This window comes from Panicum hallii, chromosome 9 (assembly GCF_002211085.1).
Source record: "Panicum hallii strain FIL2 chromosome 9, PHallii_v3.1, whole genome shotgun sequence".
NCBI classification, from domain to species: Eukaryota; Viridiplantae; Streptophyta; class Magnoliopsida; order Poales; family Poaceae; genus Panicum; species Panicum hallii.
In genome coordinates, this window is record NC_038050.1 from 15,076,115 (window position 1) to 15,101,709 (window position 25,595).

Consider the following 25,595-nt stretch of genomic DNA (forward strand, 5'->3'; position numbering starts at 1 on the left):
CATCGATGGAGTCGCTTCGCGACAAGGTGGATCGTATGATCCTGCAGCAAGACGCTGATCGCCGCACCAACAAAGTATTAGAGTATGAGGATGTCGATCTGACAAAGCTGGGTGCTGCCCATCTGGCACCGCCCTTTCCCAAGGCGGCTTCAGGGCAATTTGGCCGCGGCGATGAACATTTACACCGGAGGTCTGGTTACGCGGTGGTTACCACCCTTACACTGCCTCCGGTCACAAGAGCGAATCAGTTAACTGATCTCACACCTGTACCGCTTACTTTCGGCTCTGTTCCTCATCCAGGATCTGCTACAAGTTTTGGTGCTTGGGGTTCTGCTATGCCTCAGTTAGAATTCCCTTAGTTTGATGGCAAAAATCCTAAGATGTGGCAACGAAAATGCGAATCTTACTTTGATTTATACGATGTTCCTATTCACATGTGGGTTAAGTTAGCCACGATGAATTTCATTGGGATGGCAGCCTTTTGGCTCCAATCCATGGAATCTGCCGTTAAGGAGTTGAGCTGGAAAGATTTGTGTGCTGCTGTTACCACTCGTTTTGAGAAAGATCAATACAATCAGCTTGTTAGGCAGTTTTTCCACATCAAACAACATACTGGTGTGTCAGAATATATTGAGCAATTTGATGAGTTGGTTCACCAACTTAAAGCTCATGACCCCAGTTTCAATGCTTCTCTTATTACCAATAAATTTGTTGATGGTCTTAGAGCCGGCATCAAAGCAGTTGTTATGATTCATAAACCTATAAACCTCGATTCTGCTAGTTCTCTTGCCTTGTTGCAGGAGGAGCTGACTGTGGATGTCTCCAAAAGAGACTTTCGAAGAAATGATGGCAATACTTTCTTCAAGACACCACCTCGAGCACAAACTTCAGCTCACGCTTCTGCACAGCGCAGTGTCTTTTGGGAGCCCAGAAGAAAAGCAGCATGTGGAATCTCTCAAATTACACAAACCTGAAGATATTCTTGCAGCCATCAAAGCCTATAGGAGAGCCAAGGATTTATGTTACAAATGTGTAGTCAAATGGGGACCAACTCATAAATGTGCACCAACTGTGGCATTGCATGTTGTGGAAGAGCTTTGGCAGCTGTTTGAAGACCCTGAAACTATACCTGTTGTCTCTGCTGAACAGGACACTGATTCTGGTGATGAGTTAATGAGTATTTCTATTCATGCTGTTAATGGATGTGAAGCAACTAAAACTATCAAGATAGTTGGTAACTTGTATGGTCATAAACCAATCATGCTTATAGACTCTGGTAGTTCCAGTAATTTCATTAGTGAGGCACTGGCTGCAGATTTTCCTAACTCGACTCCACTGTCTAAGCTAGTATCTGTTCAAGTAGCCAATGGCAATATTATTCTATGTATCTGTTCAAGTAGCCAATGGCAATATTATTCTATGTACCCATGAGTTGAAGAATTTGGCGCTGGAGATTCAGGGGGCACACTTTTGTAGTGGATCTCAAGATTTTACCACTAAAATATTATGATGTCATTATGGGGATGGAGTGGCTTGAGCAGTTCAACCCTATGGAAATTCACTGGGTGCAGAAGTGGCTGGCATTTGACTACCAGGGTGACAGGACTCAGATACAAGGTGTTGTTCCTGATTTATCCAATGTACCCAAGATGTCTTTGGCTCAGCTGGAAAAGTTACAACATGATGATTCTCTTTGGTGCATTTTGGAGGTGTTCCTAGTGAAACCTGATAGTAATTCTGCACCATGGCCTGAGGATATTCAGTTACCTCCTAACAGATCTCACAGCCATACTATTCCATTCATTCCCGGAGCACAACCATTCAGACTAAGGCCATATAGATTCAACCCATCCCAGAAAGATGAGATAGAGAAACAAGTATTGGAATTGCTACAAAATGGCATGATTCAAGAGAGCGCTAGCCCCTTTGCATCTCCTGTCTTGCTAGTTAAGAAGAAAAGTGGTGAGTGGAGAATGTGTGTGGACTATAGAAGGTTAAACTCCATGACCATCAAGAACAGATACCCAATGCCTGTCATGGAAGAATTTCTAGATGAATTACATGGAGCTTGTTGGTTTTCCTCATTGGACCTCAGGTCTAGATTCAATCAAATTAGAGTGAACCCTGCTGATCAGTACAAAACTGCTTTCCAAACACATAATGACCATTATGAGTACAGAGTCATGCCTTATGGTGTTACAGGAGGACCTGCCACTTTTCAGCATATTATGAATTCTGTGCTAGCACCATTTTTGAGGAAGTGTGTAGTAGTCTTTATAGATGATATACTCATCTACAACAGATCTTGGAAAGAACATCTAACACAAGTGAAGGCTGTTTTCCAAGTTTTGCAACTGGAAGGGTTCAAAATCAAGTTGTCCAAGTGTTTGTTTGCACAACAATAAATTCCTTATTTGGGACATGTCATGAGTGGTGCGGGAGTGGCCACTGACCCATCCAAAGTTGCTGATGTGCAGAAATGGCCTAGACCACAAACAGTAAAAAAGTCAGAGATTTTTTGGGCCTAGCAGGTTATTACGGAAAATTTGTGAAGGATTTTGGTATCATCAGCAGACCTCTTACAAACTTGCTTTGAAAATGGCACTTAGTTCAGCCCCAGTTTTGGCTCTTCCATATTTCACAAAACCTTTTGTTGTGGAAATAGATGCCTCTAATAAAGGCATTGGTGCTGTGCTTCAACAAGGAGGTCATCCTATAGCTTACATTAGCAGAGCTCTAGACCCAAGAAATTAGATGTTGTCCACGTATGAGAAAGAATGTCTTGTCATTCTTTTAGAAGTTGAACACTGGAGATTGTCGATTGTCGGAGGAATTCTCCAGCCGCGTGGCGGAATGTACCTGCCTAATCCTAGTTTAGTATGAGTTTGGGGGAAGCAAAGAAATGCTAGATCAAGAGGCGTATGACCACGGAAAGCACACAAGGGATTTAGAGTGGTTCAGGCCGCCGGAGCGTAAAATCCTACGTCCACTGTGTGTTGTATTGCTTGTGAGTCTGAGTGTCTCTGGGACTTTGGAAAGCTTGTGTGTGCTTCGGAGAGTCTTGTCTGAGCTTGTGTTCTAACGTGTGCGCCCTCCCTTTTATAGGCTTAAGGGGAGCACGTACATTGAGCGGGGTCCCGACAGGTGGATCCGGCGATATATTAAATAACGTACACATTGGAGCCTTAAATGCTACAGATTTGGAAATCCTTCTCTTCGGCTCCCGTGCGTAGATTTGGTCTTGTGTCGTCTCGCCTGCATAGGGTCTGCTGCCAGTGACATGCACAGTGGGAGACGTGCTGTCACTGTTGGGTCACAGTTCCCGCTGACAGACGAAGGGGCTATGTTGACCTGCCGTGTTGTAGCCTCCGCCCGCACTGTAGCAGCGCACGCTGCGGCCCTCCTGCAGCAGATCATAATTACCCTTTGCTCACGTGCGCGGCGCTGTGATGTGACTACACGCCGCCCGTCTGCGTACACAGTGTGGTGATGCGACGTGCCGCCTCGGTAACAGGCGGGCTTACCGTGGTGTCAGCATACCTGCCCAACGTGTTAGTGGGTAGCCCATGCCCTGTCTCGGGCACGCGCACCCCACCTATCCACATTTACTGCGGTAGTTGGGCTGGCTTCCCGCAGAAGACTGGCTGCCACCGGACACGTGGCAGGGCTGGCTTAGCAGCCGCTTCCTCAGGGGCACGTGGCGGCACCGGACCTCTTTCCCGGTGGGAAGGGAGTTCCGGGCCGCACCATCTGGCGCAGGCGCGCAGGCCCCCTGGGGGTCCGGCTTCCACACGTAGGGGCCCGGACCACCCCGCGGTGGACCGGGCCGGCGGTATCAGTTCCTGTGCGTCTTGTCCTCGTGGTCTCGTGGAGGCGCCGGACCTGCCAGAGCACGGGGGTTGGTCCGGAGACCGTGACCCCAACTGTCAGGCCCGGGCCGTACGCCCCGTCACCCAAAGGCTTAGTGCGAGGTTACGGATAACCTCGCGCCCCTCGGGTTGGACACAATAGTAGGAGGTACCCCTGTCTGTATGTACCGACAGAGATCATACTTGATTCAAGGAGAATTTGTGCTCAAGACTGACCACAGAGCTCTGACATATTTGGATGAGCAGAGACTCACTACACCTTGGCAACAGAAAGCTTTAACTAAACTCATGGGGCTTCAATACAAGCTATCTTACAAGAAAGGCATAAAAAGCAAAGCTGCTAATGCATTGTCTCGTATACATCCACAAGACAATTTGGAAATTCTTGCTCTATCAGTGACTCAGTCTGTGTGGTTGGAGGAAGTTACACAGGGATATGTGAGATGTCCTGATACTGCTAAATTACTGGCTTCTCTGGCCGTCCAAAGCCCACTTGGTGAGTACACCTTGAGAGATAGAGTGATAAGATACAGAGGGAGAATTTTGGTTCCCCCTGATACACAAATGCAGGTGAAGATAATCACTACACTGCATGCCAGCCCAGTGGGAGGTCATTCTGGCTTTCAAGTGACATATCAAAAAGTGAAAGCATTATTCTGGTGGGCCAGACTGAAAGATATGGTGAAGGACCTGGTAACCAGTTGCCAAATTTGTTAACAGGCTAATGCTAAGAGGGTCAAGTACCCAGGTTTGCTCCAACCACTCCCTGTTCCTGATTTTGCCTGGCAAGTTGTGACTATGGATTTTACAGAAGGGCCGCCTAGATCTCATGGGTACAATTGCATTATGGTAATTGTGGATAAGTTCTCCAAATATGCTCATTTTATACCATTGTCCCATCCATTTACTGCTCTGAAAGTAGCAGTGATCTATATGGAGAATGTTTACGTTACATGGTCTCCCTGAAGCAATTGTAGACAGGGACAAAGTGTTCACTAGTAACCTATGGCAGGAATTGTTCAAGTTAGCAGGCACTAAGTTGAGGATGAGTTCAGCCTATCGCCCCCAGTCGGATGGCCAAACTGAACGCGTCAATCAGTGTTTGGAGGGCTATTTGTGCTGCTTTGTGCACTCTTGTCCTGTCAAGTGGAAGGAATGGCTAGCGTTGCCAGAGTTCTGGTACAATACCAGCTACCACACTAGGCAACGATACACCTTTTGAGGTTCTCTATGGGTAGCAACCAAGGCACCTGGGTATTGATGTAGTGGAAGCGTGTGCAGTACCTGATCCGCAGAGTTGGCTCGCTAATAGGAAGTTAATGGTTCAACTGCTACAGCAACAACTTACAAGGGTTCAACAAAGGCAAAAACACCAAGCTGACAAAAACAGGACTGAGAGATCCTTTGAAGTGGGAGATCTAGTATGTTTGAAGATACAACCTTATGTGTAGTCATCTCTCCAGAAGAGGGCAAACCATAAATTATCATTCAAGTACTTTGGCCTTTTTACTGTAATTGAGAAGATTGGTACGGTGGCATACAGATTGAAGCTCCCTGATTCTACGACAATCCATCCTGTCTTTCATGTCTCTTTGTTGAAGAGGGCTGTGGGCAACCACTATCAGGTGAGTGATGTGCTACTGCCAGACACTGACCAGATGCAAATCCCTGTTAAAGTGTTGCAGCGCAGAAATTTGACAAGAGGCAACAATCTGGTGGCTCAAGTCTTGGTGCAATGGTCTGCTTGGCCAACATCTATGGCTATCTGGGAAGACGAAGAGGAGTTGAGGAGAAGGTTTCCAGTGGCACCGGCTTGGGATCAAGCCGTTTCTTGTGGAGGGGAGGATGTTACGAAGCTCATCATGACCCATCAGTCAGCCCAAGACGAGAAGCTGCAGCCTAGGGCTCGAAGGCCCAACCTGAACTACACCGGCCCACAATGGGTTGGTTGAGAGCCATACATCGCGCACCAACGCCGATCGGGCAAACTGCTTTGGCCCTGTTTGTCTCAGCTTATTGCTGATTTTGAAGGCTCGATTTTAGAAAATCGAAAAGTCGGATGACTTCCAGAATCGAGAATCGAGAATCCATAATCAGCTGGGAGTCTCGATTCTCGATTCTGGGAGTCATCCGACTTTTGAATTTTCTAAAATCGAGTCTTCAAAATCGGCCATAAGCTGAAACAAACAGGGCCTTTATCTAGTCTTGCTTCCAGCGCTGGAACGGGGAAATTGGATGTAATAGGAACTGGCCGGCTTGCCGAAGAATTTGGCGACGAATCCTTCGTCGTTGTAATATGACCTTGTTATACCAGTTCCATTATCATCCCACGATCCGAGTCCCTAACAGTGGGCCACTGAACCAGAATCAGAAATGTGATGGGGTCGCCACGGAAGAAAACAAAACAACACACTAATCAAATATGGCCACGAAAGGAAACAATATTCAAACCATATGAAAAATTGACTAGCGTCATGGCGGTATATACATCATCCATCTTGATGAACTGCCGGCAAGCTAAAGCATAGATCATGCATGGCACGTACAATGACAAACGTTTAGTTGAAATCCTAGCTTGTTTTGCTAGAAAGGAAACATGTTAAATCCAAAAGTTGGGTGGCAATTACATGCATGGGGCATACGTGCTGCGGACAAAGAGAAGAAAGACACGGATCGGAAGTTGTACTGAGAGCGTTTCCTTTGCTTCAACTATTTGATGTATTTATGAGCCTTGTTCTAAATAATCTATGTACTCAGGACTAAGGCACTTGTCATCCACCACGCGCTTTGCGGCCCATGTTGAAAACATATGCACCACTACCTTTCCATATTTCTAGGAGTTATAATCAAGTGTGGAAAAACATTTCACTTGGCCATACCAATTCATCTTAAATACTCCCTCCAGTCCAAATTATTAGTCGATTTGAGTTTTTTAGATTTGTAGACTTCGCTAGACACCTAGATATAAATATATATATATATATATATATATATATATATAGATGCATAGTAAAAATTATGCATCTAGAAAAGTCAAAATAACTAATAATTTGGAACAAAGGGAGTTGTAACTTATGTTTTTCAGTTGAAGGAATAAAATTTCAGTCTCAACATTCACCGTACCTACAGCTGATGGATACAAAAACTGCACTACAACAACAAATTGTTGCACGGGTCCAGCTAAAAGAACGAAAAGCATAACGACTTAGATAGTATTTGTGAACTTCCAACTAAACTTGTTGAAGAGCTCCATGACTATGACCTCCAGCCTATGGCAACCTCTTCATCTTAAGAAGTTTCTTTTTTAATCCTAATTTTTTATGTACAATTTTTGAATCGGGTCGGATTTTTTCGAGTTTCGGATCAAAGAAGTCAGCCTGAGTTTTGTCGCGGGTCGAAAATTTCATTCCGAGTCTACCCCACATATTGGTTGAGCCAGTCAGCTTTTTTTGAGCTTTTCGGTCGGGTTTGTCGGTCAGGCGGCCATGATCAGGTATGGTTATCCATCACCTCCCGGCCCATGTTATAAATCGAAGATGCTCTAGGGTGACTTTAAAATTCTCAAGATCAAATTAAAGTGAGTTACCATTCATGTGAGGCAACTGGAAAAAGGTTCAATTACAACAGCACAATAAAGTGAAGAAAATAAGAATTCAGAAACAAACCCTAAGCATTTTGTCTAACAAGCGATGTGCACCGTCACCTCTGCGCACCATTGAATAAAGTTACTCTGCGTTTCCTGCAACTGACACGATGGGGGAGGCAGGGAGTAACAAACTTAGCAGAAGCTAATTGCTTTGAGCAAGGACAGGTAGAAGAGGAAGCTCATGCGGCCTAAGAGCAGCCACAGTGTTGGTAGAAAACCATGCTCCGATACTCTCTCCTCTCTCTGGGCATCGCTTTTCACACTGCAGCCTGCGATGCCCAGTAAAAAATTGCTGCCATTGTCGCCAATTCATTCTCCGGTGCTCAATCTTCCAAATGAATAAAATAATGTATCAAAATACATGACCGTTGGCCTTTATTTATTACACACCAACGGTCACACAACAAGCAGACCGTTGCATCCAACCTCTCTCTCTCTATATATATACATATAAACTGCTACACCAGTGAACACTATCCTACTACAAACAGACCAGCCAGACATGGAGAACTCCTCTTCAGGAAACTTCACAAACCTCCTCAACTCCTCAATCTTTAGTTCATCAGATCCAAAAGACACAAACACAAAGCAGCACCAGCGGCACCACCCGAATTTTCAGCCACACCATTATCCCTTGAACTACCCACCGCCACATATTCATCCAAGCTTCCATGGTCATTACCCACACAATATCAATCCATTTCCAGGTCCAAGCTACCCGAGCTTGTCTCCCACACCAGCAAGCTACCATGGAGGTCCATACCCAGGCAATATTGGGCAGTACCTGCTAGGAGTGCTTGGAGGATTTGCAGGCAATGGTCCAGCATCTCCAATGGGATCGATGGCCTTCTTTCCAGGCAGCGGCTCATGAGGTGATGAGAGCAGCCCAATCGCTTCATCTCCTCCAGCTTCAGGACCATCATTTCCTTCAAATCCTGTCACTGAAATAGAAGAGTGGAGTGATGCAAGTGAAGATGAGGCTGAAAAGAAAGGAGGGCGTATAATTTGGAATCAAGAGGATGACCTACGCCTAGTAAGTTCTTGGTTAAAAAATTCAAATGATCCAATTTTAGGCAATGGAAAGAAGACAGATCGATATTGGAAGGATGTTGTAGATAAGTACAACAGGCATGCACCTGAAGGGCAAAAGAGAACAGCTGTGCAGTGCAAAGAACACTGGAACAAGACTATCCCTCACATTAATAAGTTCAATGGAGTCTACAATGATATTTGCAGCACATATCCTAGCGGTCATTCTGAAGATCAGATCATGGAGAAGGTTCGTTCAAAGTACAAAAAAGATTGCCAAAAAGAAAAGACCCTTTGCATTTGAACATTGGTGGAGGGTGTTAAAGGACCAACCAAAGTGGAGTAAAAGATCTCCTCACCCAGTTGAGGAGATGCAGAAAAGAGCTAGGTTCAATGAATCAGGTGCTTACACTTCTTCAACTCAAGAAACTGAAGGTGTAGAAGATGAAGTTCGTCGCCCTCAAGGTCAAAAGGCTGCTAAGGCTGAATAGAAAAACAAAGGAAAAGTCAAGTGTCAGAATTCAGATGGCGCCATTTTCACAGAAGAAAGTATGAAAGCATTCAATGAACTTCAATTGCGCAAGTTGATTGTTGCAGAAAAAATGGCTGATGTTGCACTTATTCAAGTTGAAGCTGAAAAAGAACAGGCTATAGCAGACAAAGAAAATGCTGCAGCGGAAAAAGATAGGACACAATTTGAAAAGTTGGCTAAGTACATGCAATTACTTGAGAAAGACACTAGAAATTATGATGATAATGCTAAGGCACCGCACAAACGATTGCTAGATTACTTAGCTAGGGATCTTGGACTAATTTAGGGAGACTAGATTGCTCAGCTCCAGTTGTATTACCAATTTTATCTGTTTAAGTAGATTTTCATTCTAGTTGACTTATTTTCTATGAACTTGTATCTTCAATTATTGGCTAATGTAAAATGCCTTGTTCATCCTAAATCCAAATTGTGTGTGTTCAAGTAGATTTCCATTTCAGTCACTTATTTTCTATAAACTTGTATCTTCAATTATTGGCTAATAAAAAAAACCTTGTCCATTCTAAATCAAATTGTATTTGCACGTCAAAATACATATCAGAATCCTCTAGCTGTTGGAAAGGACACTAGTTGTTGGAAAGGCAACTAGCTGTTGGAAAGGACACTAGCTGTTGGAAAGGAAAGGAAAGTAGCTGTTGGAAGAAAAGTAGCCGTTGGAAGGGAAGTAGCTGTTGCGAGACCTATTACCTCCTACAAATAGGACATGAATGCTCAGTCCCTCCCCACCCAGTCATTGCTTCCATGACACTAGCACCCCTTCTCCCACCTAGTCATTGCTTCCATCCCCTCCTCCCTCGATTGCTATGGACTCAAACTCACATTCTTATGCTCCTGAAGGATCAAGCAATACTTCTGAAGGATCAAGCACCGCTCCTGAAGGATCAAGCATTGCTCTTGAAGGATCAAGCAACGCTGCTGAAGGATTTGTGAACATCCAACAGTACTTCTGGGTATACATGAATGATCCAATAGAAGCTCAAATAGAGGAAAAATTCCGAGCTCAGATTGAGGCACATCAGAGAGGTATGTCTAATCAGCATCACAATTTCTCTAGAAGGCACATAAAAAGATATCATGAAAGTGCAAATAAAAGAGTGGATTACTTCATAGAAAATCCAATTTACAATGATGTCCAATTTCGCTGAAGGTATAGGATGAGAAAACACCTATTTCTGCACATTGTTGACACCCTTAGTAATTGGTCTCCATATTTCCGTTAAAGGAATGATGCATTTGGAAAGGAAGGATTCTCATCCTTACATAAATGCATAGTTGGTATGCGGATGTTGGCATATGGAACTTCAGCTGATATGTGGGATGAGAATTTTAGAATAGCTGAAACAACTACTATTAAGAGCATGAAACATTTTTGCAAAGGTGTTATTGAAAATTTGGAGAAAAATACCTACGCAGACCCACTAGTCAGGACATTCAGCAATTACTTCATATAGGTGAAGCTCATGGTTTTCCAGGAATGCTGGGAAGTCTAGATTGCATGCATTGGCAATGAAAAAACTATCCAGTAGGATGGAAGGGATAATATACTCATGGTGACCATAAAGTTTGTATTGTAATGCTAGAAGTTGTTGCATCACAGGACCTTTGGATATGGCATGCATTTTTTGGTACAGCTGGGGCAAACAATGACATCAACGTCCTAAATCAATCAAATCTGTTCACTCAAGTACTACAAGGAAGAGCTCCAGAAGCTGAGTCCATGGTCCATGGAACTGAGTACAATATGGGGTACTACTTGGCAGATGGTATATATCCAGAATGGGCAACATTTGCGAAAACAATCCCCTTGCCTTAATGTGACAAAGACAAATTATTTGCAGCACATCAAGAAGGAGCATAGAAAGATGTTGAACGAGCTTTTAGGGTTTTGCAAGCTCGCTTTGCCATTTTACGTAACCCAGCACGTATGTGGCAAATGCGATCACTTTGTGACATCATGTATGCATGTGTTATATTGCATAAAATGATTGTGGAGAATGAAAGGGATACTTATGTAGTTCGCTACGATCATGACTACGACAGTGAGTATGACCAGACATCAACAGCACCATTGACTAGATTTGGACATGAGCCAATTCATGAATTTTCTAGGGTGCTGGAAATAGAAGACGACATTTGAGATCGAGATATGCATCGCCGTTTGAAGGATGACTTGGTTGAGCACATATGGGAGCGATTTGGAGAAAATCAATCTTAGTTGTCTTTTATTTTGCCAATGAAATTGTTCTACTTTCATTCTATCCTTGTCAAATTATACTACTTTACTCTTTATTAATGCAACAATTCTTTTCATGTGTTGTATCTCGCGTGTACTCCTATGTTTAAGAACCCATCTAATTCTACATACACAACTATGAATCTCATGTGTAAAAAAAAAAGAGACAACCATGTACAGAACTATGAGTGGATTGAAACACACCTGAAATACCGTTCAGACTCAAAGCACTGTGGGCCAGGTCCCGTGTCGCCCACCGCGGCAAGCCTCGTTCGGTGCCTGCCCGTCCGCGAGCAGCCTCGTCCGGGGCCGCCGCTGCCTACGAGCAGTCTTGTGCGAGGCCGCCGCCGGCTGCGAGCGACTCGTCCGGTGCCGCCGCCCACGAGCAGTGCCGTCTCGTCGCCTCGCATGTGCCGCGCCGCAGGAGATGCGATTCCATCCGATTCCCTCCGGATTCAGAAGCACAATAGCTTGCTGAGCTCAGATCTGGGAGGGGGACTCAATTTGATGAGATACTGGGGGGGCAACAAGATCGATTTTTGGAAGTTTTTATGCTAGGGTTCATCGGGGGAAGAAAGGGAGAAGAAATGGGGAAGGCGAAGGGGAATTTCTCGGGGGAACAGAAGCAGCGGTGGAAGGGGTGGTTGGACCGAGCTCACATTTTTATTTCAGGATGGCCCCATGCTCTTTCCAGCGTCGATGCTCATACATTGTAGCGCAAAGTGAAATCAAACCTCGTCAGTGAAATAGCATTCCAAACCCCGCCAACACTGCGGGTGCCCCAAGTGCAGTTACATCTTATGCTTAAGTTGTAATTCGACACAGAAATTACTCCCTCCAATAACATGTACTACACTGTACACCTGGCCGAAAATAGATGAGATTTATATTTGAACTAAAAACAAGCTAATCAATCTAGTTGGAACGTCACCTTTTACGGATCGGAGGGAGTACTTGGTATGTTGAATAGCATTTTATCAAACTTGTGAAGTTCTGGCAATAACTATTAATTTAATCTGAAAATGGAAAAATTATGCGTATATACTTTTTTGCAAATTACTTTCATACCATCATAAATCTACTGAAATTTATAAATATATTCCGATACAGGATATTTGTTAAATGTACTCATTGTCCTGTCGAAACAAACGAAGAGAGTATAATCGTGTGAAATAAGTCACAATAATTATATTTCTCTGGGTAATGTTAAAATGGTTTACCTGCAGGTCACGGCATTGCTAAATTTACTGAGCCTAAAAGAAAAGCCCCATCATGATTTACCTGCAGTTCACCCTAAACAAAAAACGCGAAAAGTCTCTGTTCTCCTTGCTTTATCCCCTGCGGCGGGCTGCAGCGGCGTGTCCTAGAAGGTGGACCGGCAACCGGCGGCCATGGTGGTGGTGGACGCCCTCCACCTCCACGGCGATTCGGCGGCTGCGGTCGCGGACGACCTCTTCGGCGGCGGCGCCGACCTCCACGGCTTCTTCGACCACATGGTATTGGGGCACCTATTTCTTCGAGGGTTTTTGCGGTTCTTGGTTGGAAAATGATGGGAGACAAGGTCGATGCTTGCAGGCACTGGAGGTGAAGGCTAGCGGCGGCGGCGGAGATGAAGGTGAGGAGGAGCTCGAGTGGCTGTCGAACAAGGACGCGTTCCCGACGGTGGAGACGATGGGTCCGTCCGCGCCGCGGCCGCGGACGAAGGGCGTGCGGCGGCCACGGCGGGAGGTGGCGTGGAGCCCGCCGCAGGCTCCGGCTGTGGGGCGCGCTCCGCCGGCGGGGTGGCGGTGCCGACACTGCGGGACGAATCGGACGCCGCAGCGGCGCGAGGGCCCCGAGGGGCGCAGCACGCTGTGCAACGCGTGCGGCGTGCGGTACCGGAGCGGCCGGCTCGTACCGGAGTACCGGCCGGCGAGCAGTCCCACCTTCTCCCCGGAGCTGCACTCCAACCGGCACCGCCTCGTCGTCGAGATGCGCCGCCGCAGGGAGGAGGCGGCTCAAGCACTCCTCGCCGCCGCTCGCAACGGCGAGGGGAAGGGGGATGAAAAGCTGGAGTGCCTGTCGCAAAAGGGCGAATTCCTGGCGGTGCAGTTGATGGCTGCGGCGGCGGCGGGGCCACGGACGGAGGGCAAGCGGCGGCCCCGGAAGGCGGTAGAGTGGCCGGCGATCGCGTGGAGCCCGCCGCCTCCTCCTCGGGTTCCGGCGGTGGCGGGACGGCGGCCGAGCCAGGGAGGAGCTGGACTGGCTGTCGAACAAGGACGCGTCCCCGTCGGTGGTGATGATGACGTGGGCGGTTGTGCGGCCGCGGACCAAGGACGCGCAGCAGTCCCGGCGGATGGTGGCTTGAATCCCGCCGCGCCGCTGGCTGCGGCTGCGGCGGCAGGGCGGCCATGCCAGCAATGCGGGACGGAGAAGACGCCGCAGTGGCTCGTGGGCTACAGAAGCAGCTGTATGGTTCCGGTGCTTCCCGTCCGCCCGGAGCTGCGCTTCGTTTGGCACAACCGCGTCAAGCTGCACCGCCGCCCGGAGCGGATGGCGAAGTTTTGCCCCGCCACGGCCGCTGACGGCGAGGAGGGGAAAGAAGAGATGGGGTGGCCGTCAAACAACGACGCGTTCCCGGCGATGAAGGCTGTGCCAACGGCGGCGGCGCGGCCGCAGACGAAGGGCGTGCGGCGGCGGCGGGTGGTGGAATTGAGCCCGCCGCGCACGCCACCACCGCCGCGGCGACGGAGTCGACGTGGAGGACAAGAAGCTGCTGTCGAACAAGGACGCGTCGGTGACGGTGGCGCGGCCGCGGACAAAGGGCGTGCGGCGGCCCCAGCGGGCGGTGGCGAGGTGGCAGCCGCGCGTGCTGCCGCGCCCCGGGCTCCGGCGGCGACGAGGCGGCAGTGCCGGCACTGCGGGACGGAGAATACGCCGCAGTGGCGCGAGGGCCCCGAGGGGCGCCACACGCTGTGCAACGCGTGCGGCGTGCGGTACAAGAGCGGCCGCCTGGTGCCGGAGTACCGGCCGGCGAGCAGCCCCACCTTCTCCCCGGGTCTGCACTCCAACTGCCACCAGCAGGTCGTCCAGCTGCGCCGCCGCCGGGAGGGGTCGGCCGCCGCCGCTCCGGGCGACAAGTGAAGGGTTTTGCTTGACGATTAGTCTAATCTGGAGGTTTAAGCTTTTGGCTTCGAGGTTTAGTCGGTGACCAGAGTTTAGGATTACATAGGGAGAATGCTGCGACCGCATTGGTTTTTACAATTTAAAATGGATTAGAGATGGAAGAACAGTGTCAGTGAAGAAGGAACATACGTAATCATTTTTCACAACATGTTATAGTTGGTGCTTCATAAGATTGGCGTGTTCCTTCTAATAAATTTAAGACAGAGTTACTTAAACTGTAACTCTGGCAGACTGGCACTGGCACCACTTGGTATGGGCCTGTTATCTTCCAGCCGGGGAAGCAACCAAATCCTCGGCTCAGCATTAGTTCAACTAGCAAATTTGCGACATCAACGGGTCACCAACAGTTTGGGGTTCCTACCTTAATTACGTTCCGCTCACTGACGTCTTCGTAATGCAGCTATGCTCTGGGTCAGAGTTCATCCCTGACCCTCGCGTACAGCTCCCAGGTCTAACCTAATTCCTAAAGAACGTTTCCTGCCACCATCAACCGCTGGGCATAGTTGCAGTTGGCGTGCCAGAGTTATGTTAGAAAACAAACAGTTAAATGTACTATGAATGGGGCAGAAATATGAAAAAAATTGGGTGAGTGCCAGTCGTGAACGGGAAGTAAAGTCCCTAGAAAATCCAATCTGAAAATCTGCCATTCCTTTGCTTCAAAAAAAAAGAAAAAAATCTGCCCATTCCCAAATCAGCTCTGCCATGGAAGCATATGGACATTGGCTCTTGCCACAAATAGAATAGGAAATTCCAGAGCACACACTCACGGGTTGCATCAGATTCAGAGCCCATTAAGTCGAAGCTTCTTACATGATCCGACGGAATGCGGCCCAGCAGAGAGGGTCCATGAAGGGAAGCTTACACCATGGGTCGAGTTACCGGGTTCATCAAAATGGGGCCCACTAGCCCAGGACTCGACATCAAGGCGTAGACCATAGACGCACATGATCTTCCGCAGGACACAGAAATCAGAATTCGATCCTAGCTTGACGATGGCATATGCCCAGACTACTGGTGATGTAACTGGATAGGACTACTTAGGCATGTTTGGGAACACTCCACTCCACAAAAACAAGCTCCACTCCACCAGCTCCACCTTTTAGCAGCTTCACTCCATCTTTTCTAGCAAAACTTGGAGCTGACGTACGTGTTTGGGAGATTGTGGTGCTCCAGCTCCAAAAATATGAGAACTTGGTAGGAATAGTCTATTTTGCCCATGGTGGTTGGATGAAGGGTTGGTTTGTTTTTTCCGCTGCTACAATAATGTTCCAATATCATTGTTCAACCAAATAATATTAAAGATCGCAATAACTATGGTACAAAATAAATATTTTTATTACAAACTAGAGCACCGGCAGAGCCTTCCATTTTCGCAGGGGCGGGCAGGGGGCCACGCGGTTGGGGGGAGCAGTGGGCCGCGCGGAGGGGGGGGAGCAGGGGCGGCCGTGCACGGGGCAAGCAGTGGGCGGCGCGGTGGGGGGAGCAGTGGGGGCGGCCGTGAGGGCGTCGCGAGGGGGAAGGAGCAGGGCCGTGCGCGCGCGCGGGGGGGATAAGGAGCAGGGGGCGGGCGGTGGTGGAGGAGCAGGGGGCGCGCGAGGGGGAGGAGCAGGGGGGCGGGGCGCGCGCGGGGGAGGAGCAGGGGGCGGGGCGCGCGAGGGGGAGGAGCAGGGGGTGGGCGCGCGCGAGGGGGAGGAGCAGGGGGGTGGGCGCGCGCGGGGGAGGAGCAGGGGGCGGGGCGCGCGAGGGGGAGGAGCAGGGGGTGGGCGCGCGCGGGGGAGGAGGAGCAAGGGGCGGGGCGGCGGTGGAGGAGCAGGGGGGCGGAGGGCGGCGGCGTCGCGAGGGGGGAAAGAGCAGGGGGGCGTGCGCGGGGGAGGAGGAGCAAGGGGCGGCGTCGCGGGGGGCGGGGGAGGAGGAGCAGGGGCGGCGGCGGCGGTGGGGGAGGAGGAGCAGGGGGCGGGGCGGCGGTGGAGGAGCAGAGCAGGGGCGCGCGCGGGGGAGGAGGAGCGGGGGGGGGGGAGGAGGAGCAGGGGGCGGCGGAGGAGCAGGCGCGGGGGTGGGGGGGGAGCGGCGGTGCGGGGAGGAGCAGGGGCGGCGGCGGCGGTGGGGGGAGGAGGAGGAGCAGGGGGCGGGGCGGCGGTGGAGGAGCAGGGGGGCGCGCACGGGGGAGGAGGAGCAAGGGGGCGGCGGAGGAGCAGGCGCAGGGGGGAGCGGCGGTGCGGGGAGGAGGAGCAGGGGCGGCGGCGGCGGTGGGGGCGGGAGGAGCAGGGGCGGCGGCGGTTCGGGGGAGGAGGAAGGAGCAGGCGGGAGGGGAGGAGAGGGGAGGGGCAGGAGGTGACGGGACGAGAAAAGAAGGAGGAGTTGGATTGAACCATTACGTTCTAACCAGTGGCAGTGGGTAATTATCTTGCAACTCTATGAGTTGGTACGAAACTAATATTTCTAGAGCACCTCTTGAGGTACTCCACAAAAAACGTGGATCTGCCCCTCAACTCCACCTTTTTTCTGGAGCTGGAGCTGGTGGAGCTGTACATGTTTGGATGGCAATTTTGTAGAGTTGGTGGAGTGGAGCAGCTTTTGGTGAAGTGGAGTGCTGCCAAACATGCCCTTAAAAGCCTCGCCACGCACCTACTGTAGAGCAGGCTAGCAGCTTGACGAAGGCAAAAGTCCAAGCTTGTCGTTAGCTAACTACATACGGTTGGATGAGGCTTGTATCAGAAGTCACCACGCTCCTCCGACACAGCGCCACCTGCAACAGTGTGCCCGGTGATTTTATGGAAACAACAATGGGAAAACTGAGTCGACAGATGGGAAAATGTGGCGTACTGGCAAGCGTGATGCCTATGTTCGCCTGGCGGTCCGCCTCAGCGTTCCATTCCTTCATTGTGCAGCAGAAAAAATCAGCAAAAGCATTTCACTGTGTGAAGGCTATTAATGCTGTGGTAGCTTTGCTCAGTCCAAGCTTTGTACATAGGAATAATGGGAAAACCAAGGAGAATGCAAGCTTTGCATGAAACTATAATTGTATAAAAATTCACAGGTGGGGAGGATATGTACAATACCCGTCGAACATGGTTGATCTCAAAAGAGAGGAAGTTCTCTTTCAGCCTTCTCACTTCATTGCAGAGCTCCATCATGTTCTGGTGCTTTGTTTGCCAAACACCGTTCACCTATTTAGGACATCGAAGGCTGTCAGAAGCAACAAAAATATCCTCTTGATACCATAATTCTCTGCTCCAATATTTGATTCAGACATGAACAGTTCTCTTAAGCTTATGCTTTCAGCGATTGCGCAATGAATGTAGTTCTCAAGAAAATGCAAAAATTATTGACGACACACAGGTTCCTTACTTTCAGAATAGATTGCACAGAGAACAATGCTACAACAACATTGACAAACTTAGCTTCACCAATTACTGTATTTCTGTATAGTAAAATGAGGCACACTACAATTATATTTTCTAGTATACAAATATGCAAAGCAAAACACATCTGTACAGCTTCCTCTTCTGCTATTTTTTCCCTAATTGCCCTTGCTTGTTTCCTTGAGCAGGTTGATATGTATTTAGCATGACAATGCAGAGATGCTAGACAACAACAAAACAGAGGAAGCTGTGATTACGGATATGAAACTTGAAAGGCATACCTGATTGCAGACAAGTTGAGAATCCCCATGTACTTTGATTCTCCTGAATCCATGCCTAATTGCATATTTCAGTCCTAAGATCAGGCCTCGGTACTCAGCAACATTATTAGTAACGACACCAAGACCCTCGCGAAGTCGAGATATCTTCAAGGTTACGTTGGACATAAAATGAGTGAGAGAGAGAGAGCAAAGGTAAACAACAAATTTTGTAAGTGCATTAAGTATTGATAATACCACTCTTCCATCTTCAGTCATAAGAACTGCTCCAGCACCTGCTTTTCCAGGGTTTCCTTTTGAAGCACCATCAAAATGAAGAATAGCCACCATCTGAATAACAAGATAGGTGCAAGACTCAGAATGAACTCATGCATGGAAATAATGTATGACAGGAAACACTTCCATGCCCGAACGCAAGAAGAGCATCTGGATTGTGCAGGGGCATACAAACATGTAGCCATGAATAAATTAGTATCTGAACATTAATTACCACTTATTGATTTCTATCACTACCATACAATTCTTTTAACTTGATGTTTTGCATGCCCGAACACAAATTGAAATGAACATGCTACAAAATCTGCGATCACCAGATATTTGTCCACAGCAACACTTTTTCTCAGTTCAGCTGCACCAAGAAATATCATGAAAAATATTTATCAATAGTTGAATGCTTTGTTATTCTACACTTAAGTATTGCTCTGTTTCATCATGTGGTACTTAATTTTTTTTAACAAATATAGATTACTAATACACCAGCCATTTTTAAAGGGCAGCGGATACTCCAACAACCCAAACATATGAAAGAAATAAGAAGTCTTGGAAAGAACATTAGGAGTTTATGTCCTCAACTCCTCAATTGCACACATATTTTAAACTAGCTTTTCTTAAAGGACTGCAAAACACAGAAGGTTGAAATTTTCTAAATCATGAAACATGCCTTGATTTTGGAATATAAAAGGCTGCCATTCCAAGTCCTAATAAACAATTTTTAAAAGTTCACGAATAGAAGTTTAGTGCTAAACAGGTTTTGGTTCAGGACCTGTATGGTTCACATTGTTACAAAACAAAGTTAAGAGCATTCACCTATTAAGCATGTTGAGCAGATACATGTTTAGTTACTTGACACAGAGCATAATCAACATAACAACTTCAATAACATAATTCCAGAGGTTACTCTGATATCATCTCAAACAAGAAACTGATAGGAGCACGTATAATAATTAGCCCAAACATGATTAAACTTACGTATTGTCTTGATACAGGTTGTGCTTCAACAGCTCCACTATGGTTGAGGTTTGCTGGTGAGATGTGACTGGAGGAACTAGATCTGGCTTCCTGCAACATAAGCTCATCATACAATAAATGGCAATGCTTGCAAGTAGAGACTTAAGAGGCACATAATAAATATTAATGACTAGAGTGAGCAGATTATGATAATAATGCATAAGATACCGTGCCAATAAGAAAAGAAAAAAACTTGCACAACACAGGAAGAGAAAAGATAAGATACCAAAAATTTCATGTGTGCATCTCCCATGGATTTCTAAGTTTCTTATGTACATCTATATATGCACATATAGTTGTGTGCAGGCATGGATTCACATGTATACTCATTACAAGCTTATTTGAAATTTCATGCATTATTTCATATGTAAATATGTATGTCACATCAAGCATATGCAGACTTGCTAGGAAAGTATGAAACACATGCCCTGAAAATTGAAATATACGCTTAGTTACAATACCAGCCATGTGAAATATCACTACGAGAGGAAATATATTCTATAGAACTTAATCTTCTTTTTCTCTTGTCCACTGTCTTTAGGTGGCATCTGAGGAATGTGTGCCATATTACACACAGACCTGTTAAAAGGATTCTCTAGTGTTCAACTGAAGCTTGACCAGATCAAGTGACATGCTTAATAACAGAGAATGATGTTGATTTCGTTGCTGATATTTTTGAGTGCTTGTGATACTTACATGGTTCAGATCAACAGATTCAGACCCAGTATGATATGATCTAACATTATGGATGCCAATATGATTTGGAGCCGCAAGATTCGAACTAGAACCAACTATCTCCTACAAAGAAAAGAAATGGTGGAAAAATGAGAGCAAGAATGCGCAAAAGATAATCAATTTTGCTACATTGCTCACAAGAAAATATCCTAGTAGACAGGCTGTGAACTTGGTAACTTTTGGAAGATTACAATGCGCCACAAGTGTGGAAAACCACAATGGAAGCAAGTTTCAGCCCTTTACCTGGAAACTACAGGGCACAAGGGGGCCAAATATATCTTCCCGAAGTTCGGTTGCATTAATTACATAACTAGCGTTACTTAACCCCTGTGAAGAGAGGTATTCCTCCTTTTCTCTGCTCCAAGAGTGACCCTTGTAGGCACTTGCAGCAGGACCAAATACCTTGAGAAGAGAAACAACGATCTAAGATAATTGCCATCACAGAATGCATGCAATTTATAGTATTTGCATTTCTAGAATTCCTTCGGGACGTCGATGCAGTTTTGAGTCAAATTATGCAATACTTGTTTAAATTTTGAAGAATAAAAGAAGGATTTGTCAAAATACAAATGAACAGTTTAGGAGCAAAAGAAATATAGAAGACAGTCTGCTGCTAGAACTTTTTGGCAGCTCAAAGCAAAACTTCCATAGCTTAATAAACAATATAATACTATGCATACTTGATGGGACATTTCATGAGGATTACAAGTTATTGCATGACAAAAGAATTTCTGTGCTAGCCACATAGATGCTACAGCATAAATACAAATGACCTTTCTTTTTCTCAAACACGCATGAGAGCCGTGTGTCTTTGTATTAAAAAGAATACAAATAACATTTAGAAAAAACACAATTAGCAATTATATGGTTAAATACTGATATGCTGTTATGGATTCAAAACGTTTTACAAATATATAACTACCTCAGCATTTCACAAATAATGGAAATCGCTCTGTATTTTAACTAAAATAAAGGAACTCATCTATTTCTACTCATAGAACTAGCAGTGTATCAGCAGAAACGTAATTCCTAAAATCTTAGTAAATATGAAGAAACAGCTGAAACGTTGAAAATGTTCAGAGAACCTTAGACATGTTTCAAGAACTATTGCATTTGTTCACGTAGACATGAGAAAGCAAGCAGTGCAAACGGCTACAAAGAGGACTAATGTTTATGATAGATCTCCCTTCAACTACCATTGGAATGTACTTTTTCCTATTCTTAGAAGCCATAGCCAAAACTCTTCCTTGGTGCATCAACAAAATGTGATGTGCAGGCAACATAACAGTGGAATCATCATAGAATTTGTAGTTTCATTACTGATACACATACCGAAGAGCAGATCTGAGCTTGGCAATCACTTAGATTTTTGTAAACAGCCATCACATCCCCTTTCCTGACAACATAGTAGTCACTGCCCTCTTCCATCACTGCGAAAAGATGAAGGTTGAGTCAAATAACTAGCCACAAATGTTGCAAAACGAGGTCTAGTACAGCAGATGTATACGAGATAAATGCATTGCAATTGCAGTTGTTGATTACCACAATCAATCCACACTTTGGAAGAGAGGTACCAGGCTTCAGTACCAAAAAAATAAACTAGGTAGTCCGATACTGAAATATTATGAACTTAAACCCACTATAAGCGAAGCATTCTAACCTGCACAAGCGCCTAAGGTAACAAGTTTATCTGCAAAATCCGTTTCATCTCCTATGAGCAATGCAGGAAGAGGTGAAACCCCCCAAAATAAAACTGGAAAATACACCACGCCCTTTAATTCCGCAAGTACCAACCAGTGCGGCGTAAGAAGGACCGACCGACTCCTCGTTCCGGAGAAGAAAGAGAACCTAATTGAGGATGGATCAACGGGCTGGGTTCGTAGGGCACCACGCACGCAGCACGCGGATCCGCGGCCGAGAGGGGAAGGTTTGGGTTCGATTGGGACCAGGGGAATCCATCCGAGCAAGGAAGGATCGCTTACCGGGCTATCCGCTCCGCTGCGCCGACGATGGAGAGGCGGGAGCGGCGCTGCGTCGACGGCGGTAGGAGGCTCCGGCCTGGTGGAGGGGCCGAGTGGAAGCGACGGCCGAGGGAGGGGGCGGGGTTTAAGAGCTGCTCCGCTCCAGGTGGGCGGAGTGGTCAAAAGTCGCATTCATGTCAATCCATCGATGGGGACGTGACGTGTCCTGCCTAATTTCGTTCAGCAAATTTAAAATACGGATTTTGAAAAGAAAAGATTTTAGTACTATGATGGTACCCTTTCTCAACAGTTTGTATAGTAACGGTTTCAAACGTGTGTAACAATGAGGCCAAACTAAGGCCCTCTAATCATTTTCTGGACGGCCTAATACGAACATAACAAGGATGATCCAGCAGCGTGTTCTTGGACCCAAAATGCACCTGAAACGAACGAGTCGCAAACTTCCAATTCCACCGGACCACAAGACATGACAAAATTTCAGTTCAAAAGAAAACTTTTATGCTACGAAATTACGGATCCAATGCCGCAACAAAGTTCCTGCCATTGATCAGCCACCTATGCAGTTCCCAACGCGCAGCAGAGGCTCGTTCCCGAAGGGGTTCGGAGCCATCGATGATCGATGGGATGGAGGCAAACGCAGGTCACAGGCTGAGGGGAGCGCCGGAGTGCTGGGAAGTGGGAACCATTCAAAGCACTCGGAGAATCCAAGGCCACTAGTCACTAGAGCCAGAGGTCCTCTGCGGATTTCTGCTCCTTGATCCCGGTGACCGTAATGGAAAACAAAGAGTATGTTTGGTTATCAGGATTAAAATTTAATTTCCATCACATCAAATATTTAATATTAATTAGAAATATTAAATATAGATTAATTATAAAATTTATTATATAAATGGAGGCTAATTCGTGAGACGAAACCATACGCCAGTGATGGATTAATTAGGTTTAATAGATTCGCCTCATGAATTAGTCTCCATCTATGCAAATTGATTTTATAATTACCTAATATTTAATTTTGTAATTGGCATCCGGACTCCAAACACTCCAAATAGGCCAGGTGCAGGTGCTCAAAAGAAATTTCGCAACAGCCACACGTTATCATTGCCCGATTTGAATTTGTACGCCGCACCATAATCTGAATAGTTTGGTTTACAAACATTCACGAATGGCAAAAATGAGATGAGTAGACGTCAATAGCTGCAAACCAAGACGGCATCCCAGAGATGCAAAGATAGAGGAAGATGGACAAGACAGACGACAGGATCTACACTCGAAGACGAGACTACCTGACTAGGGCGTGGGCCCGCGCTGCGCACTGAGGCTATCTCCACCTGTAAAACAACATTCTATTCTCTATTTGGAGGATACTGTTGCTCATGTAATATTCCAGCGGTACCCTCTATCGCATGCGGTAAAATGGGGAACGAGCTCTGCGTCCCGCACAGAGGAAGGCACGACCGGCATCCTCCATCCCGGTCGCCCTCCAGCGCATCTCCACCAGCCCCTTCCGCGCGAGTGCGGGAGGAAACTGCCGGGGAGGGGAAAGCGACGGCCGCCGTTGGGTCGCCGGTGGGGGAGGGGCGCGGGAGGGGCGGCGGGCCGCGGGAGGTGGGGCGCGCGGGCGGCGCTGCGGGGCGCGGGAGGCGGGCGGCACGCCGGGGAGCGGGAGGCGGCGACGGCGCCGTTCGGCGTTGCGGCAGGGGAAAGGGAAGTTGGAAGAAAGAATAGAAAATTAAGATTGTGGGGTATATAAGATGGAAATAGATGATGTTATTGGAGTTAAATTTGGTACAAAAGTGAAGTTCACGTGGAGAAAAAAAAGAAAGGGACGACATCGCTGCAGATAGTCTTTGATGCTGGGACGCAGGCAAAAGGTCGGACAAGACTCGACCTGGAGCAGTGCCGTGGAATAAAACTGATGAACCTCTGTGCACGTAAAATAGTCAGGACGTGTAGTGGGCTACTGGGCAAGTGGCAGACTTTCTTTTTGCTTTATAAAAGAACACCTCTAATTAGATGTGTTTAATTAAAAATGTTTGGTTCCGAAGGGGTTTATTGTAAGCTGATAAATATTTTACATGGAGAAATTTATTATAAGCTTTGGTTATAGTAGTTAGTTATAGTTAGTTGGTAATGATCTTTCTACCTCTCATTAATATCTATATTAGGAGCTCATAGAAAATAAGCCTCGTAAGTATTTTTTGGAGGAGTTTATAGGCTTATGAGGCTTATAAACATAAGCGTTACCTATAAACCTTCATATTTGGATAAAAAAAATCTTGTTAGAGATTTATTGGTGGGATTTATAACGAACCTTTCCAAACCAAACATCCTCTTAGTTCGGCAAATTTAAGGTAAAGTATAACCACATTCTGGTTGCTGATTGTTAATTGCTCAAGAGCACTTTCTACCCTACGCGTAAAAATAACATATAGAAGCATCAGCGTAGGTTGTGGCGAAACTTCGCAATGGGCATTTGCATCAAACATACTCCATCTATCCCTAAATAAATAAATGCCGCTGGGAAAACATATTTACCTTACAAACACGTTTTCCAAACGACATATTTAGAAAAGAAGGGAGTAGATAGGACATGTTGCTCCAAACTCCATCATGGACTGCAAAAAATTGTGCATCCATACAAATACAGTATCCCGTCCTACATGCATCACCAATCAGGTTTCAAATTCTTGTTTTAAAAGAAAAAAACTTTCCTGGACCGGGGGTTCTTAATCTCAGCATGCAACAGAATGTGTGGTTCCTAGAATCCTAGCAGTTGCCTGCTGCCGGTTACCGCTAGGATTTGGGTCACCAACTCATGAGTTTCTTGCCTATCCGGTGAAAATAAGCTACTAACAAAACAAACTAGGCAAAAGTTATTCCAGTTTCAATATTACAAACATTCTCAAGACTAATTTAGTTTATTGCTAACTTGTGCAGAGATGTACAAGATTCGTTGCTGATTGAATTTTTTTCCGAGGAGCATTGTATTACTTTACTCAAGTTTCCTTTTAGACGATACTTTTTACGTGAATTAGCTCAAAAGGTATACTGATCCAAAATGTTTATGTTGCTTGTCAATGCACTGAACCGTCACTTTGTGCAGGAAAGCAATGGCCAATGAAGACACACACAAAAAAAAAAGACATAGCTAGTAATAAGATTGAGTGAGAGAAGCGAAGAGAAAAGCAGAAGTTAACTGAAGAGGATCAGAAAAAGCAGCGGATTCGAAGGGGGTGTTTGATTCCGAATAGGTAAAGTTAGCCCTATTATATTAAAAGAATCTTGTTATTTAGAAGTATTAAATAAAATTTAATTATAAAACTGATTGCAGAACCTCTAGACTAGTTCGCGAGACGAATCTAATGAGGTATGTTAATTTATAATTAGCGGATGGTTACTGTATCATCATTGTTACAAATTATGAATTAATTAGGCTCATTAAATTCGTCTCGTGACTTA

The 25,595-nt window shown here is 46.4% G+C and overlaps 2 protein-coding genes and 1 pseudogene across 4 annotated transcripts; 2 read left to right on the plus strand and 1 right to left on the minus strand.

Annotated features, from left to right (window-relative positions):
• Positions 1 to 8,954: 8,954 nt before the first annotated feature.
• LOC112873721 lies at positions 8,955 to 11,463 on the plus strand (annotated as a pseudogene).
• A 1,150-nt stretch (positions 11,464 to 12,613) lies between these two features.
• On the plus strand, positions 12,614 to 14,662 carry LOC112876348. Its single transcript, XM_025940442.1, has 2 exons — positions 12,614 to 12,823; positions 12,903 to 14,662. Exons 1-2 carry the CDS (start codon positions 12,719 to 12,721, stop codon positions 14,448 to 14,450), a joined length of 1,653 nt encoding a protein of 550 aa, XP_025796227.1. The 5' UTR covers positions 12,614 to 12,718; the 3' UTR covers positions 14,451 to 14,662.
• Positions 14,663 to 15,240: 578 nt separating this feature from the next.
• LOC112873589 (uncharacterized protein Mb2253c-like) lies at positions 15,241 to 22,269 on the minus strand. 3 transcript variants are annotated; one of them, XR_003224782.1, is made up of 11 exons: positions 22,137 to 22,269; positions 21,487 to 21,584; positions 20,398 to 20,556; positions 20,116 to 20,217; positions 19,381 to 19,470; positions 18,370 to 18,462; positions 18,136 to 18,279; positions 17,552 to 17,659; positions 17,316 to 17,367; positions 17,100 to 17,238; positions 15,241 to 15,532 (listed from the first exon to the last, which is right to left on the minus strand). XR_003224782.1 is itself a non-coding variant. In XM_025936596.1 (10 exons), the coding sequence occupies exons 2-10, from the start codon at positions 21,580 to 21,582 to the stop codon at positions 17,204 to 17,206; spliced, it is 879 nt and encodes a 292-aa protein (XP_025792381.1). In that variant the 5' UTR covers positions 21,583 to 21,584; positions 22,137 to 22,269; the 3' UTR covers positions 16,830 to 17,203. The 3 variants fall into 3 exon arrangements, 2 of the variants coding, with proteins under 2 accessions (XP_025792381.1, XP_025792383.1); XM_025936596.1 differs by lacking the exon at positions 15,241 to 15,532 and having other exon boundaries at positions 16,830 to 17,238; XM_025936598.1 differs by lacking the exons at positions 15,241 to 15,532; positions 20,116 to 20,217 and having other exon boundaries at positions 16,864 to 17,238.
• Positions 22,270 to 25,595: the final 3,326 nt, after the last annotated feature.

Excerpts from the sequence above, each read along its gene's own strand:
- LOC112873589 (XM_025936596.1), bottom strand. The coding sequence starts at position 21,582 with ATGGAAGAGGGCAGTGACTACTATGTTGTCAGGAAAGGGGATGTGATG. Across the intron at positions 19,471-20,115 it reads AATCTGTTGATCTGAACCAT|GAAGCCAGATCTAGTTCCTC; the intron begins GTAAGTATCACA and ends CTTATGTTGCAG. Across the intron at positions 18,463-19,380 it reads AACCTGTATCAAGACAATAC|ATGGTGGCTATTCTTCATTT; the intron begins GTAAGTTTAATC and ends CTTGTTATTCAG.
- LOC112876348 (XM_025940442.1), top strand. The coding sequence starts at position 12,719 with ATGGTGGTGGTGGACGCCCTCCACCTCCACGGCGATTCGGCGGCTGCG. Across the intron at positions 12,824-12,902 it reads ACGGCTTCTTCGACCACATG|GCACTGGAGGTGAAGGCTAG; the intron begins GTATTGGGGCAC and ends CGATGCTTGCAG.